Genomic DNA, 13366 nt, shown 5'->3' on the forward strand with positions numbered 1-13366 from the left:
TTAGAAAACAGACAGAGGAGGCTGGCCCGCGGAGAGTGATTTTTCTGTGGCTCTAACGAGCATTTGCACAAACAATGCCCCAAGCGGTTAAACACCAACGCTCGCCCTTAGAGACTGAGCTAAGGGTGGGCCATAACACACACGCGGGTAATGCACGAAAATCCGCACGAATCCCAGTTATGATCCTCTGTGGGGATTTAACCTTTCAAGCCCCAGCACTAATCGACACGGGGTCAGAAGGGAATCTGCTAGATAGCAGATGGGCTAAGGAGGTAGGGCTCCCTCTAGTGGCCCTTCCTTCACCAGTGAGGGTACACTAGATGGCACCCTTCTTCCACTAATAACACACCAGACACAGCCCTTAACACTGGTTGTGTCTGGAAACCACAGGGAGGAGATCGTGTTCTTTGTAACACCTTCTACCTCCAGAGTTATTTTGGGCTATCCATGGATTAGTAAGCACAATCCCCGGATCGACTGGCCGTCTGGGGTTGTGGCTCAATGGAGCAAAACCTGCCACCGGGAGTGTTTAAGATCCTCGGTCCCACCCAGTGTGACTGCTAAAGAGGAGGTTCGAGTCCCTCCCAATCTCACGGCAGTGCCAGCTGAGTACCACGATCTTGCTGACGTTTTTAGCAAAGATCTGGCACTCACGCTCCCCCCGCATCGACCGTATGATTGTGCCATTGATTTGATTCCGGGTGCTGAGTTTCCGTCCAGCAAACTGTACAACCTCTCACGCCCCGGGCGCAAATCGATGGAGACCTACATGCGGGACTCTTTAGCTGCCGGGTTGATCCGGAACTCTTCCTCCCCATTAGGTGCTGGTTTGTTTTTTGTGGGCAAGAAGGACGGCGGACTCCATCCATGCATTGATTTTAGGGGGCTGAACGAGATCACAGTTCGCAACCGATACCCATTGCCCCTATTGGATTCAGTGTTCACGCCCCTGCATGGAGCCAAAATATTTACGACATTGGATCTTAGGAATGCGTATCACCTGGTTCGGATCCGGAAGGGAGACGAATGGAAGACAGCATTTAACACCCCGTTAGGTCACTTTGAGTACCTGGTCATGCCGTTCGGCCTCACTAACGCCCCCGCAACGTTCCAAGCATTGGTAAACGACGTCTGCATCGGTTCGTCTTCGTATACCTAGACGATATCCTCATCTTCTCCCCGGATCCTGAGACTCATGTGCAGCATGTATGTCAGGTCCTGCAGCGGTTGTTGGAGAACCGGCTGTTTGTGAAGGGCGAGAAGTGCGAGTTACACAGTATTTCTTTGTCCTTCTTGGGGTTCATCATCTCCTCCAACTCCGTCGCTCCTGATCAGGCCAAGGTAGCGGCGGTGAGAGATTGGCCCCAACCGGCAAGCCGTAGGAAGCTGCAACAGTTCCTCGGCTTCACTAATTTCTATCGGAGGTTTATCAAGGGCTATAGTCAGGTTGTTGGTCCCCTTACAGTCCTGACCTCCCCAAAAATACCCTTCACCTGGTCGGATCGGTGCGATGCCGCGTTTAGGGAGTTGAAACGCCGGTTCTCTACGGTGCCAGTTCTGGTGCAGCCTGATCCTAGCTGCCAGTTTATTGTGGAGGTAGATGCCTCTGACTCAGGGATAGGAGCCGTGCTGTCCCAGAGCAGGGAGTCCGATAAGGTTCTCCACCCCGTGCCTATTTCTCCCGCAGGTTGACCCCGGCAGAGCGGAATTATGACGTCGGCAATCGGGAGCTCCTGGCGGTGAAGGAGGCCCAGGAGGAGTGGAGACACTTGTTGGAGGGAGCTGTGGTTCCATTCACGGTTTTCACTGACCATCGGAACCTGGAGTATATTCGGACCGCTAAGCGTCTGAACTCCAGGCAAGCCCATTGGTCTCTATTTTTTGGACGTTTTGACTTCAGGATCACCTATTGCCCCGGGACTAAGAACCAGCGGTCAGATGCGCTGTCCCGGGTGCATGAAGAAGAAGTCAAAACGGAGCTGTCGGATCCACCAGATAACATCATCCCGGAGTCCACTATCGTCACCACACTGACGTAGGACGTGGAGAACATCATCAGGGAGGCCCTGACGCGTCACCCGGACCCCGGCGGTGGACCATCAAACCGTTTGTATGTCCCACCAGACGCTAGGACTGCAGTTTTGGACTTCTGTCACGGTTCTAAGCTCACCTGCCATCCAGGGGTGCGAAGGACGGTGGCAGTTGTCTGGCAGCGGTTCTGGTGGGCGTCCTTGGAAGCCGACGTCCGGGAGTATGTCCGGGCCTGTACCACCTGTGCCAGGGGCAAGGCAGTCCACCAACCAGAAAAGGGACTCCTCCAGCCGTTGCCAGTGCCTCGTCGCCCCTGGTCCCACATCGGCCTGGACTTCGTCACGGGTCTCCCTGCGTCCCAGGGAATGACAACCATCCTGACGATAGTGGACCGGTTCTCCAAGGCGGCCCACTTCGTGGCCCTCCTGAAGCTCCCTACGGCCCAGGAGACTGCAGACCTCCTGGTTCACCACGTCATACGTCTGCATGGTATCCCTGTCAACATCGTCTCGGATCGTGGTCCCCAGTTCTCCTCGCAAGTCTGGAGGAGTTTCTGTAGGGAACTGGGGGCCACCATGAGCCTTTCGTCTGGGTACCACCCACAGACCAACGGACAAGCAGAGCGGGCTAATCAGGAGCTGGAACAGGCCCTACGTTGTATGACCTCCGCGCACCCGACGGCCTGGAGTCAACACCTGGCCTGGATCGAGTACGCTCATAACAGTCAAATTTCATCTGCTACCGGCCTCTCCCCATTTGAAGCGTGTTTGGGGTACCAGCCCCCATTGTTTCCGACTGTGGAGGGAGAGGTCGGAGTTCCCTCGGTCCAGGCCCACCTCAGGAGGTGCCGTCGGGTGTGGCGAACAGCCCGCTCTGCTCTGCTGAAAGCCCGGACGAGGGCGAAGAGCCATGCAGACCGCCGACGTGCCCCAGCCCCAGAATATCAGTCTGGCTGTCAACGAAGAACATCCCGCTCAACACGGCGTCACAAAAACTGATGGACAGGTATATCGGACCGTTTAAGAACACCAAAATCATCAGTCCAGCCGCAGTGAAGCTGAAACTCCCAGCTTCACTGCGGATCCATCCAGTTTTCCATGTCTCCAAACTCAAACCATACCACACCTCGGACCTTTGCACCCCCGGACCAGCGCCGCCTCCTGCCCGCATCATCGACGGCGAGCCTGTGTGAACAGTCCGCAGGCTCCTGGATGTTCGCCGGAGGGGTCGGGGTCTTCAGTATCTGGTGGACTGGGAGGGTTACGGACCTGAAGAACGCTCCTGGGACTAATATTTTTGGAGAAAATACAGATATTAGCTAACAATAGTGAACATTGGATGTTGATAAGTACATTCTGGACTCACATGCCATTCCAGCAGATGGGGCGGTAAATCATCTATATATTAAAAGCAAAGTGCCTCTGTGTACATGTATGTGTGCATACGTGCATGTGTGTGTGAGTACCTTCGATCATGAACAAACAGGGGAGAGCACAGATAGGATTAATATTTTTGGAGAAACTATGGTATGGATTTTATCTAACTATGGATATTAGCTAACAACAGTGAACAATGGACGTGGATAATTACATTCTGGACACACACGCAATTCCAAATCATTATAGAAACTTTGCATAATTTATTACCACCCTTGAGAAATGTCAGCTACCTATTTTATAAACACTACCCAATCTAGAGTCTGTGGATCCCCACCTGCAACAAGCTAGTTGTACATTCAGTGGACCTAATGGATGAAGCTACTGACAGCTGCTAAAAGAGCTAACACCGTTAGCATACAACATTAAATCTGATGGGGGTTTCACTCAGCAGGAATATTGCCAGAGAGAATTCTTAGATGATGTGTTAGGAAGTTTCACCGCACAACAAGCTGTATTATTCCAGGTGTTTCTAATAAAACACCTGGAATGGTGTTTGCAATGATATCACATTTTACTTATTACATCACAACCTGGTTTTTGTTGAATAACACAGCGTTACAGCCACTAAAAAGTCTCTATAAACAGGCTCTTAAAATTTTAGATAAAAAACTTTTTCATACCACTACTGTAATATTGTGAAAAAATTATAAATTATTAACATTTGAAAATTTTATACTCTTCTCAAATGTCAGTTTAGTTTAGTGTATAAAAAAAAACTGTTCATAATCTGGCACCACAGCCTCTGAAATTGTTTGCAAAATCGTGTGATGAAGTAGGACAGAGAACAACACGTTCCTCCTCCAGAGGAGACTGTTTTCTGAACTTTAGGTCCTCAACATTTGGACAAAACTGCTTCTCTGTCAAAGCTGCAGGGATGTGCAACTCTTTACCTTTGACTGTTCAAGAGAGAGACACTCACAACAGTTTAAATTTTACACAAAGAAATGGTTGAAAGATGGTCAGATTTGTGAACACTGATGATTGACAGTGTCTTGGAAAACTATATAATAATTGTGAGTAATCCGTTCTTGGTGTTTCTTGTTGGTGCTTGTGGGGGTTGTATCTATTTTTAGATTTTGTAGTATTTTGTACATTGTGACCTGCTGTTTCTTGCTTCTGCCTGAGGACAACAGATGAAAATTAGCTTGTAGCTAAATCTGATCTGTGCAACACATTTGTTGTGCAATGTTCCTGTCAAATAAATAAATAAAATAAATCAATAAAAATACTCCAAACAAGTACAGCAACAACACACAGCGAGTGGCCACCACATTGAGCAGACTCTGAGTTATGGTCGTGGGCTACAAGAGGAGTCGTCGTTGGGTGCAGCCACTGTCACTCAAACCAACCGCGCTCACAATTATACAGAACTTCATGGCTTAAAACGTGTTAAACTAAGAAGTCAGAAAAAAATTCACCCCTATACAATTGTCATGGAGGCATAAAACTATCTATAGAGACCAAAACCATTTGCTGTAACCATGTAAACATTTCTGCTCTAAAGTTGGACATTTTAACATGGAGACCTGTGGGAATGTGCTCCGTTTTAGAGCCAGCCTCAAGTGGAGAGTCAAGGAACTGCATTTCCAGGTTGGGGTCAAAATACAGAATCGAAGCTCACCAGTTGAATTTGATGCTCCAATATGCAACCCTGTTTATACAAGAAGAGTGTACGCGTGCTGTGATCCCTCCTGTGTGACGCACATCTGAGTACTCCATCATTTAATTCATAGAAAAACTATCTACTTCAAACCAGTTTTTTTTTTTCTCTGGTTCAGTCGAATTCTACTGCCATACGATAACAATGCGCCAAGACTGCACCTGACCATACCTCATTATAAAATGGGAGCAAAACCAAAAGTGTTGCGTTTATATTTTTGTTGATATATATATATATATATATAATATATATATATATATATATATATATATATATATATATATGACAGGATTTTCTATATATTAGCAATATGATTATCAAATATTAATGTCTTTACTTTGTTAATGCTTTTACTTTGATATACTGTCTCTGATCTTGTCTTTGATTCTGTTCTCCATTTTCATATATACATATATGCATGTGTGAGAGTTCATGTACCGTCAATCTTTTAATTAATCACTCATTGTCAAAGCAACCATATACACTGAACTGTTATCATTAAAACTGCTCACACAAGAGGGTGAACAGATGATCTTTGGCTTAGTGAATGTGCAGACTGTTTAGCTAAAGCTATGTTTTTGCTGAGCGCAGATGTGCGTCTTTAATTAACAGTTTAGCCTTGAGGGAAGAGCGGTGTGACCGGTACACTGGTTAAGGGCTGGACATTGTTATGGGAAGACTAGGAGACTGGAGGCTTAAAGCCATAACAGTTTTCATATCAACGTGAGACCAGACTCTGTGTCTTTTGCTTGTTTTGTCCTATATGCTTGTATGTAACTTTATTCAATAAATAGGAGAGGCAGATGGGCGGGGCCCTTCAGAGCGGACGAGACGGTGGTTGTTGGAGGGGTCACACTCGTTTGCTCTCTCCTGATCAGGAAAAGAAATTCAGTGTCTCCTGCGTGATTATTTCTGTGTTAACTGAGTTGTTCTTTTCAGGTCCAACTCTGAACAACTCTGACTATACAAGGTCTGCCCATAAAGTATCGTACCTTTTTATTTTTTTCAAAAACTATATGGATTTTATTCATATGTTTTTACGTCAGACATGCTTGAGACATGGGACATGTCTATCTCGGCTTTCAGTGCTTACCCGTCGAGTGAGTATAAAAGAACTTGTGGAGAGCTGGACATGTCCCAACTTGTCCTCTAACACTCCGAAACAGAGGTGTTCCTTTGTCTCGCTTCATCAGCGAATCGGTCATGACGCGCGAAGCCTCCGCGCGGCTTTCCATGACAAAATCTCTTGTTAAAAGTGAAATCTGCCGGAAAATGGCTGATGTCCAGGTCTTGTGATAACCAGAGAAAGAGCACATGACGGTCTCGTATCTACAGAGCCATCAGCTTAGAAATGATCCAGTGGTTTGTGCCGCATCATCGCAGCTCGCAGCGCGGCGCACCGACCGTCCTTAAAGGGGTCCTTAAAGCTGTAGTTAAAGTTCTTATTCTCTGTGAAGCCCGTAAAATTTTCACTGAAAGCCAGATAAATTTTTCGAATGGTTTCTAGGTGCCAGTCTCTAACAGCTTCTGAAAGTCCTTTTCATTCCGCCATTTCCAGACAATGAAAATCCGACGAGGGGGCGGGACCACTCCTTCCACAAGGCGTGCTCACAGGCAAATGACGTCACCGACAGGCGAATGAATATGAATATGAATGAAATCCATATAGTTTTTAAAAAAATAAAAAGGACCTTAATTTATGGACAGACCACGTATATATATAATACACACACACCTGTATCTCATATATACTGTACAAACAAACACACACACACACAATAAAATATGAGATTATCATGTGCTTCATATGTGCATAACCATAACATTCACAAAAAGGAGTGAAGGAGTGTAAGCTGCCATATTTAAAGAGACATTGTAGTGACAAATGGGTGCTATGGGCTTACCTCTCCCACCATGCCATTCCATGTTCCATTGATCTTCTTCCCATGTTTGCCATTTGTGACCAGGTACAGGTCATAGGTGAATTTCACTGATTTAGCTATCTTCTTTAGTATGTCAATGCAGAAACCTTTACAGCAACGTTTAATGTAGATTCCTGTCTCCTTTGTGTGATTCCTGTGGACAAAGAGAGAGATAGAGAGAGAGTGATAAGAGCCAAAGAGAGACAACCGAATAAATGCAGGAATTTGTTTGTGCTGTCCATTATTCGTTCTTTACTCTCAGGTATGTCAGTCTGTGTTGTTCTACCACATTAAGTTGGTGAATCTGAGCCTGGATTCTCACACATTTTTGATCTGTTTCCGGCAGGGGACAGTGTTTCTCATACAGGTCCCACTGAGCGGGTCCACGTCCTCCACAATGACAAACGGCGCCTCCTCCAATGTCACGATGGACAGGTGGTCATCCTCCCTGGTTGCTGCCCCCCCATATAGCTCGTAACGAGGCCACACATGGTACTTCATGGAAAGGGAACCGTTCTCCCACTTACCCACCTGCAGGGAGACACAGCAACAAGACAGACTCAGACCGACTTCCTCCACCAAAGACATTCTGAGAGTTTGGATTTATATTCCTGGTTTATCTTCATAGCTGGCCTATGAAGATAAAAAAAAAAATGTATTTAAAACTTTAAAAAAGTGAATAAAAATAGGAGGAAATAATCTGGGTGATATGTTAGAAATACTAGAGTTGGCTCCAGGCCTGAGACTTCTTCACTCCATTTGGAATGTAATTTATTCAAAAGTGATTCATGGCATGTCAACAAATATTATAACCAGAAAAAACTTTTCCTAAAGTGTACAAACAATGATGTCACAATCTACCCCATGCAGATTTTTGTATAGCTGTGATTTTGGTGTCAAACTTTTCCAAACATACAAAATCACTTCCCTTCCAGATTATGTCACCAAAAATTCAGATTTAGACATTAAAATGTGATTCTTTACATTCTTTGTTTATTTTGCCAACATGTTAATGAAATACTGTGAAGCATCATTTCAAGAGGGACAAAAGTCAAATGAGAAACAGGAAACATGTTCAATATGAACAAATATACTGTAAACTGTAACAAGTATAAACGTCTGAGTAATTTAACTCTGAAATGTACAGTCTAATTTCAGTGATTACTGGGATCTAAATAATGCCTGAATTTTGTTGTTTTGGGCTCTTACTATGATACAATATCAAATTCATAGGTTCCCTTTTAGTGTTGTTTAGCACCATGTGTGTGTGTGTGTGTGTGTGTGTGTGGTGCTTCAGTTTCTGTCAAACTATTCCTTTACACTGAATAAAAAGTTGGGCCAACTTTTAAAAAGTGCATCAACTACTAGTAGTCCAAATTCAAATTCCAAATTAATTTAACAAGTAATATTTATGCCAACCTGTTAATTTAGACTAACTTAACTCATTTGAGTTGTACCACGTACCATTTTTTGAGGTGGAAGCATGCACAGACAGGCAGGTAATATATATTACGCAAGATATAAGATTTGATTTTTAACAAAATAGTTGAATGTCAGTTGTTTTTGTCCATTCTTCAAAAAAATTTTGTCACAGCAATCACACAACTTTCCATGTAGACTTTTTCTTCTCAAGTTACAATCTATATTCTTCCTATGGCACTACATTGGAGACTCATGAGTCTGTCTGGTTAACATGCACATTATCGGTAAGTTGTGCAGAGTACAATTTACTCTGCTGGAGTACATTTGGTCCCAATACAAACAGGGTTATATCAGCTCTATCATAGTAAAAATTTGTTTTATTATAGTTGAACAACTTGATTTAACCCTTCGATAGAGTGTATTTCACTCAGGTTACTTCTCCAGCCAAGGCCAGGACTCATTTACAGCTCAGGACAGAGACAATGCAGTTGAAATGTCTTGTTCAAGAATACAGACAGGTAGTGTGAATGGAAATCAAACTCAAGTCTACATATTGGAATCCCAAGTCCCACTGAACTCGCTGCTCTGTAACTCAAGTTGATTTCCTCGAGGACAGAGTTACTGTAACTCTGTTTCTGGTGGTTCTTTGGCTTGTAATCACAAGGGAACTACCTATAATGCCATATAGCACTAAAACTGGCTCATAGTGGAACCACTTTGGTGTACCTTTAGGTGTTATTTAGAGCCAGTGGTGTTTTTAATCAAAGACACCAAATAAGCCTATTTAGCATCACTTTCTCTCTCTCTCTCTCTCTCTCTGTGTGTGGTGTGTGTGTGTGTGTGTGTGTGTGTGTGTGTGTGTGTGTGTGTGTGTGTGTGTGTGTGTGTGTGTGTGTGTGTGTGTGTGTGTGTGTGTGTGTGTGTGTGTGTGTGTGTGTGTGTGTGTGTGTTTCAAGCTGCAATGAGTGCAAACCCTAAAAACAAACAGTGTTTCTGTTATTTGGAACAGTTGAGTTGACTTATATAAAAAATGTGATTTACATTTTGTCTGTTTGCTATGGAAACACATTTTACTCAGCCTGATGATTTACCGTCTTGTTTTCTGTTTTCTACGTTTAATTGTGATTAGTCCATTTATCCCACAAAGGCAGAGTAACAAAGGAACAGCTTTATGACAAACAAAATCTAACAGTTAAATAGAGTGACAAAGGAAATTAGCAAAATGGGCTGCAAGAAACAAGCTATAACAGGAGAGGAGAGGAGAGGAGAGATCCAGGGCAAAGAAGTAGATCAAGGTTACCCTGAAAGACAAAAGTGAAAGGGAGAAAAATTCAGATCAAGAATGTGGACGGAGGAGGACAGAAAAACAGAGAGTAATTATGGACAGAGAACTTGAGACACAAAATAAAAGACAGCCAGCCTGACACAAAGACACATTTAGGGCCCTGTCCCACTGGGGAGAGGATCAATTGCGCATGAATTGAGTACACAAATTACGGGCGTTCGTTGTCGTCCACAACAAAAATGGCCAAAAATGACAAATGTCCCAGTATGAATTATGGATATAATAATAATATAGCGAATATATGATGAACAATCATGGTTATATAACGCATGTAGTGAGGAAACTGATCGGACACATTGAGATTATCACGGCAGTATTACGGGTGTATTATGAATGCATCACGCACGTGTTGCACGTGCACGGCATCTGTATTGCGGTCATAAAATAAGCTCACTCAGGCCTTTCGGCATCACTATTCACACCAACAATACAGAGACAGGGCAATACAGACTTGGACAAGTTGATCACAGAGTGTTGTCATGCGAGGGTTAACTGTTCATGAGTTTGGGGAGCGTGTGAGACGGTGTTTTTTTGTGATAGTGTCACAGAAAACAGACTTCAGCGTGAGTTGTGGCTGAACAGCAACTCTTCCTTTTGTTGGTGTTACAGTGAGGAAAATAAGTATTTGAGCACCCTGCGGTTTTGCAAGTTCTCCCACTTAGAATTCATCTTAGGTGCATGTCCACTGTGAGAGACATAATCTAACAAAAAAAAATCCGGAAATCACAATGTATGATTTTTTTTTTTATAATTTATTTGTATGTTACTGCTGCAAATAAATATTTGAACACCTACCAACTAGCAAGAATTCTGGCTCACACAGAACGGTTCATTTTTCTTTAAGAAGCCCTCTTATTCTGCACTCTTCACCTGTATTAATTGCACCTGTTTGAACTTGTTACCTGTATAAAAGACACCTGTTCACACACTCAATTAATCACACTCCAACTTGTCCACCATAGCCAAGACCAAAGAGCTGTCTAAGGACACCAGGGACAAAACTGTAGACCTGCACAAGGCTGGGATGGACTACAGGACAACAGGCAAGCAGCTTGGTAGAAGACAACAACTGTTATGATTATTTATTAGAAAGTGGAAGAAACACAAGATGACTGTCAATCTCCCTCGATCTGGGATTCCATGCAAGATCTCACTTTGTGGGGTAAGGATGATTCTGAGAAAGCTCAGAACTACACAGGAGGACCTGGTCAACGACCTGAAGAGAGCTGGGACCACAATCACAAAGATTACATTAGTAACACATGATGCTGTCATGGTTTAAAATCCTGCAGGTCAGCAAGGTCCCCCTGCTCAAGCCAGCACATGTCCAGGCCCGTTTGAAGTTCACCAGTGACCATCAGATGATCCAGAGAAGGCATGGGAGAAGGTCATGTGGTCAGATGAGACCAGAATAGAGCTTTTAGGAATCAACTCCACTTACCATGTTTAGAGGATGAGAACAACCCCAAGAAAACCATCCCAACCGTGAAGCATGGAGGTGGAAACATCATACTCTGGGGGTGCTCTTCTGCAAAGGGGACAGGACGACTGCACCGTATTGAAAGGAGGATGGATGGGGTCATGTATTGCGAGATTTTGGCAAACAACCTCCTTCCCTTAATAAGAGCACTGAAGATGGGTCATGGCTGGTTCTTCCAGCATGACAATGACCCCAAACACACTGCCAGGGCAACTAAGGAGGGGCTCCATAAGACGCATTTCAAGGTCCTGGAGTGGCCTGGCTAGTCTCCAGACCTGAACTCAATAGAAAAACTTTGGAGGGAGCTGAAACTCCAAACCTGAAAGATATAGAGAAGGTCTGTATGGAGAAGTGGACCAAAATCCATGCTGCAGTGTGTGAAAACTTTGTCAAGAACTACAGGAAACGTCTGATCTCTGTAATTGCAAACAAAGGCTACTGTACCAAATATTAACATTGATTTTCACAGGTGTTCAAATACTTATTTGCAGCAGTAACATACAAATACATTATTAACAACTCATACATTGTGATTTCCAGATTTTTTTTTTCAATTATGTCTCTCACAGTGTACATGCACCTAAGATGAAAATTTCAGACCCCTCCATGACTTCTAAGTGGGAGAACTTGCAAAATCGCAGGGTGTTCAAATACTTATTTTCCTCACTGTAAATAAACGTCCTGGATTGCAGCAGCTACGTCTTTGTGGATTTACACAGCCGGACCGGCACTGACTGGCAGGTATGTCGCTTTCAGCCACATATAGTACTTTGGGTTTACGTGACGTGTTTGTTATGCATTCACAGATTGTCCGCAAATCAGCTGCAAAGCAGATGTAATAAAAACGCTTTATTCGTGGCGAATTTGTATGCATTCGCTACAACATATTTTAGTTTGTGATGTGGACATGATGGGCACGATATATATATCTGTTTTACACACTGTCCCAGTCCGCTGCCAAGCTGCAAATCCCTGTAAGTTGCGGATATCAGCAGTAAACGGCAGATATACAGCGCATAGAGTGAGTATGTATTGTGTATGAATTGAGTATGTATGGAGTATGTAAGGCGGATGTCATCCGCATCCAGATTTTTGAACAGCTCAAAAATCCTGGCTGCAGACATGCGTGCCTCTGCGGATTATCACGGGCGTGTTCGGATGACGGCCGACTCATAGAGGCATGTTATATGGATATTGCGGATGTTTGACACATATAGACACCACAAAACAGTAAAACTTGAAGAAAATGAAAGAAGTGAGAGAGAGGACACTGGGGGAGGTACGAATCAAAAGAGCAGAAGGAGAACAAGAGACAAGTGAGTCCTTGAGTAATAGACAAAACGGACAGAAATGGAACTGGAGGGTCCTTCAGCTCGCTACTGAGTCAGTGCCATCAATTACCTGCAGACTCCGCCCACAGCCTGGCGATCTACAAGTACACAGTGGGTCACGTTTTTCAAGAGAACAGCGTGGAGGGAAATAGATCATCAGCTAATTGGACGTGCTATGAGACAGGATGGCACAGTGAACTGCAGCGTGTGTGTAAAGTCAGATTTACACAGTCATTAAATATGGAAGTCTACACACACACACACACACACACACACACACACACACACACACACACACACACACACACACACACACACACACACACACACACACACACACACACACACACACAGCAAGCAATACACACTTGGCAAACGGCGCCTGGACTGGCAGAGCGCATGTTTCTCTGGGGCACAATGCAGCCTTCTTCTATCTCTACAAAAAGAAAGTGATGGAGAATGACAGGCATGGAGAAAGAGATTGGAAGAAGGGAGGAGGTGCAGAGAAAAGAGTTAAAATGTGTCTGCAGGGCAGTAAATCGGACCGGACACTACAGAGGCTTCATATACTTCAAAAGTGCATCACAAAAAGGAAAATGAGAAAGAGGGGCGAGAGGCAAAAAGAGGAGTGCAAAGATCAAGAATGAGAGGGAGGGGAGAGAGGGAGGGAGGGAGGTGTATGTAAGGAGATAGTGGCCAGAGTTAAAACTCAATTGGATCAGAGAACCGGTTTAGC

The 13366-nt window shown here is 44.2% G+C and overlaps 1 protein-coding gene across 1 annotated transcript in view; it reads right to left on the reverse strand.

Moving 5' to 3' along the window:
* LOC117528025 (glutamate receptor ionotropic, NMDA 2B-like) overlaps positions 1-13366 on the reverse strand; it is a 378003-nt gene that overhangs the window by 89871 nt on the left and 274766 nt on the right. The window contains exons 8-9 of the mRNA XM_034190545.1: positions 7375-7583; positions 7035-7206 (exon numbers count right to left, since the gene is read on the reverse strand). Coding sequence (XP_034046436.1) covers positions 7035-7206; positions 7375-7583 — 381 coding nt within the window. The remainder of the gene's footprint in view (positions 1-7034; positions 7207-7374; positions 7584-13366) is intronic.

This window comes from Thalassophryne amazonica, chromosome 16 (genome assembly GCF_902500255.1).
Source record: "Thalassophryne amazonica chromosome 16, fThaAma1.1, whole genome shotgun sequence".
Classification (NCBI taxonomy): domain Eukaryota; kingdom Metazoa; phylum Chordata; class Actinopteri; order Batrachoidiformes; family Batrachoididae; genus Thalassophryne; species Thalassophryne amazonica.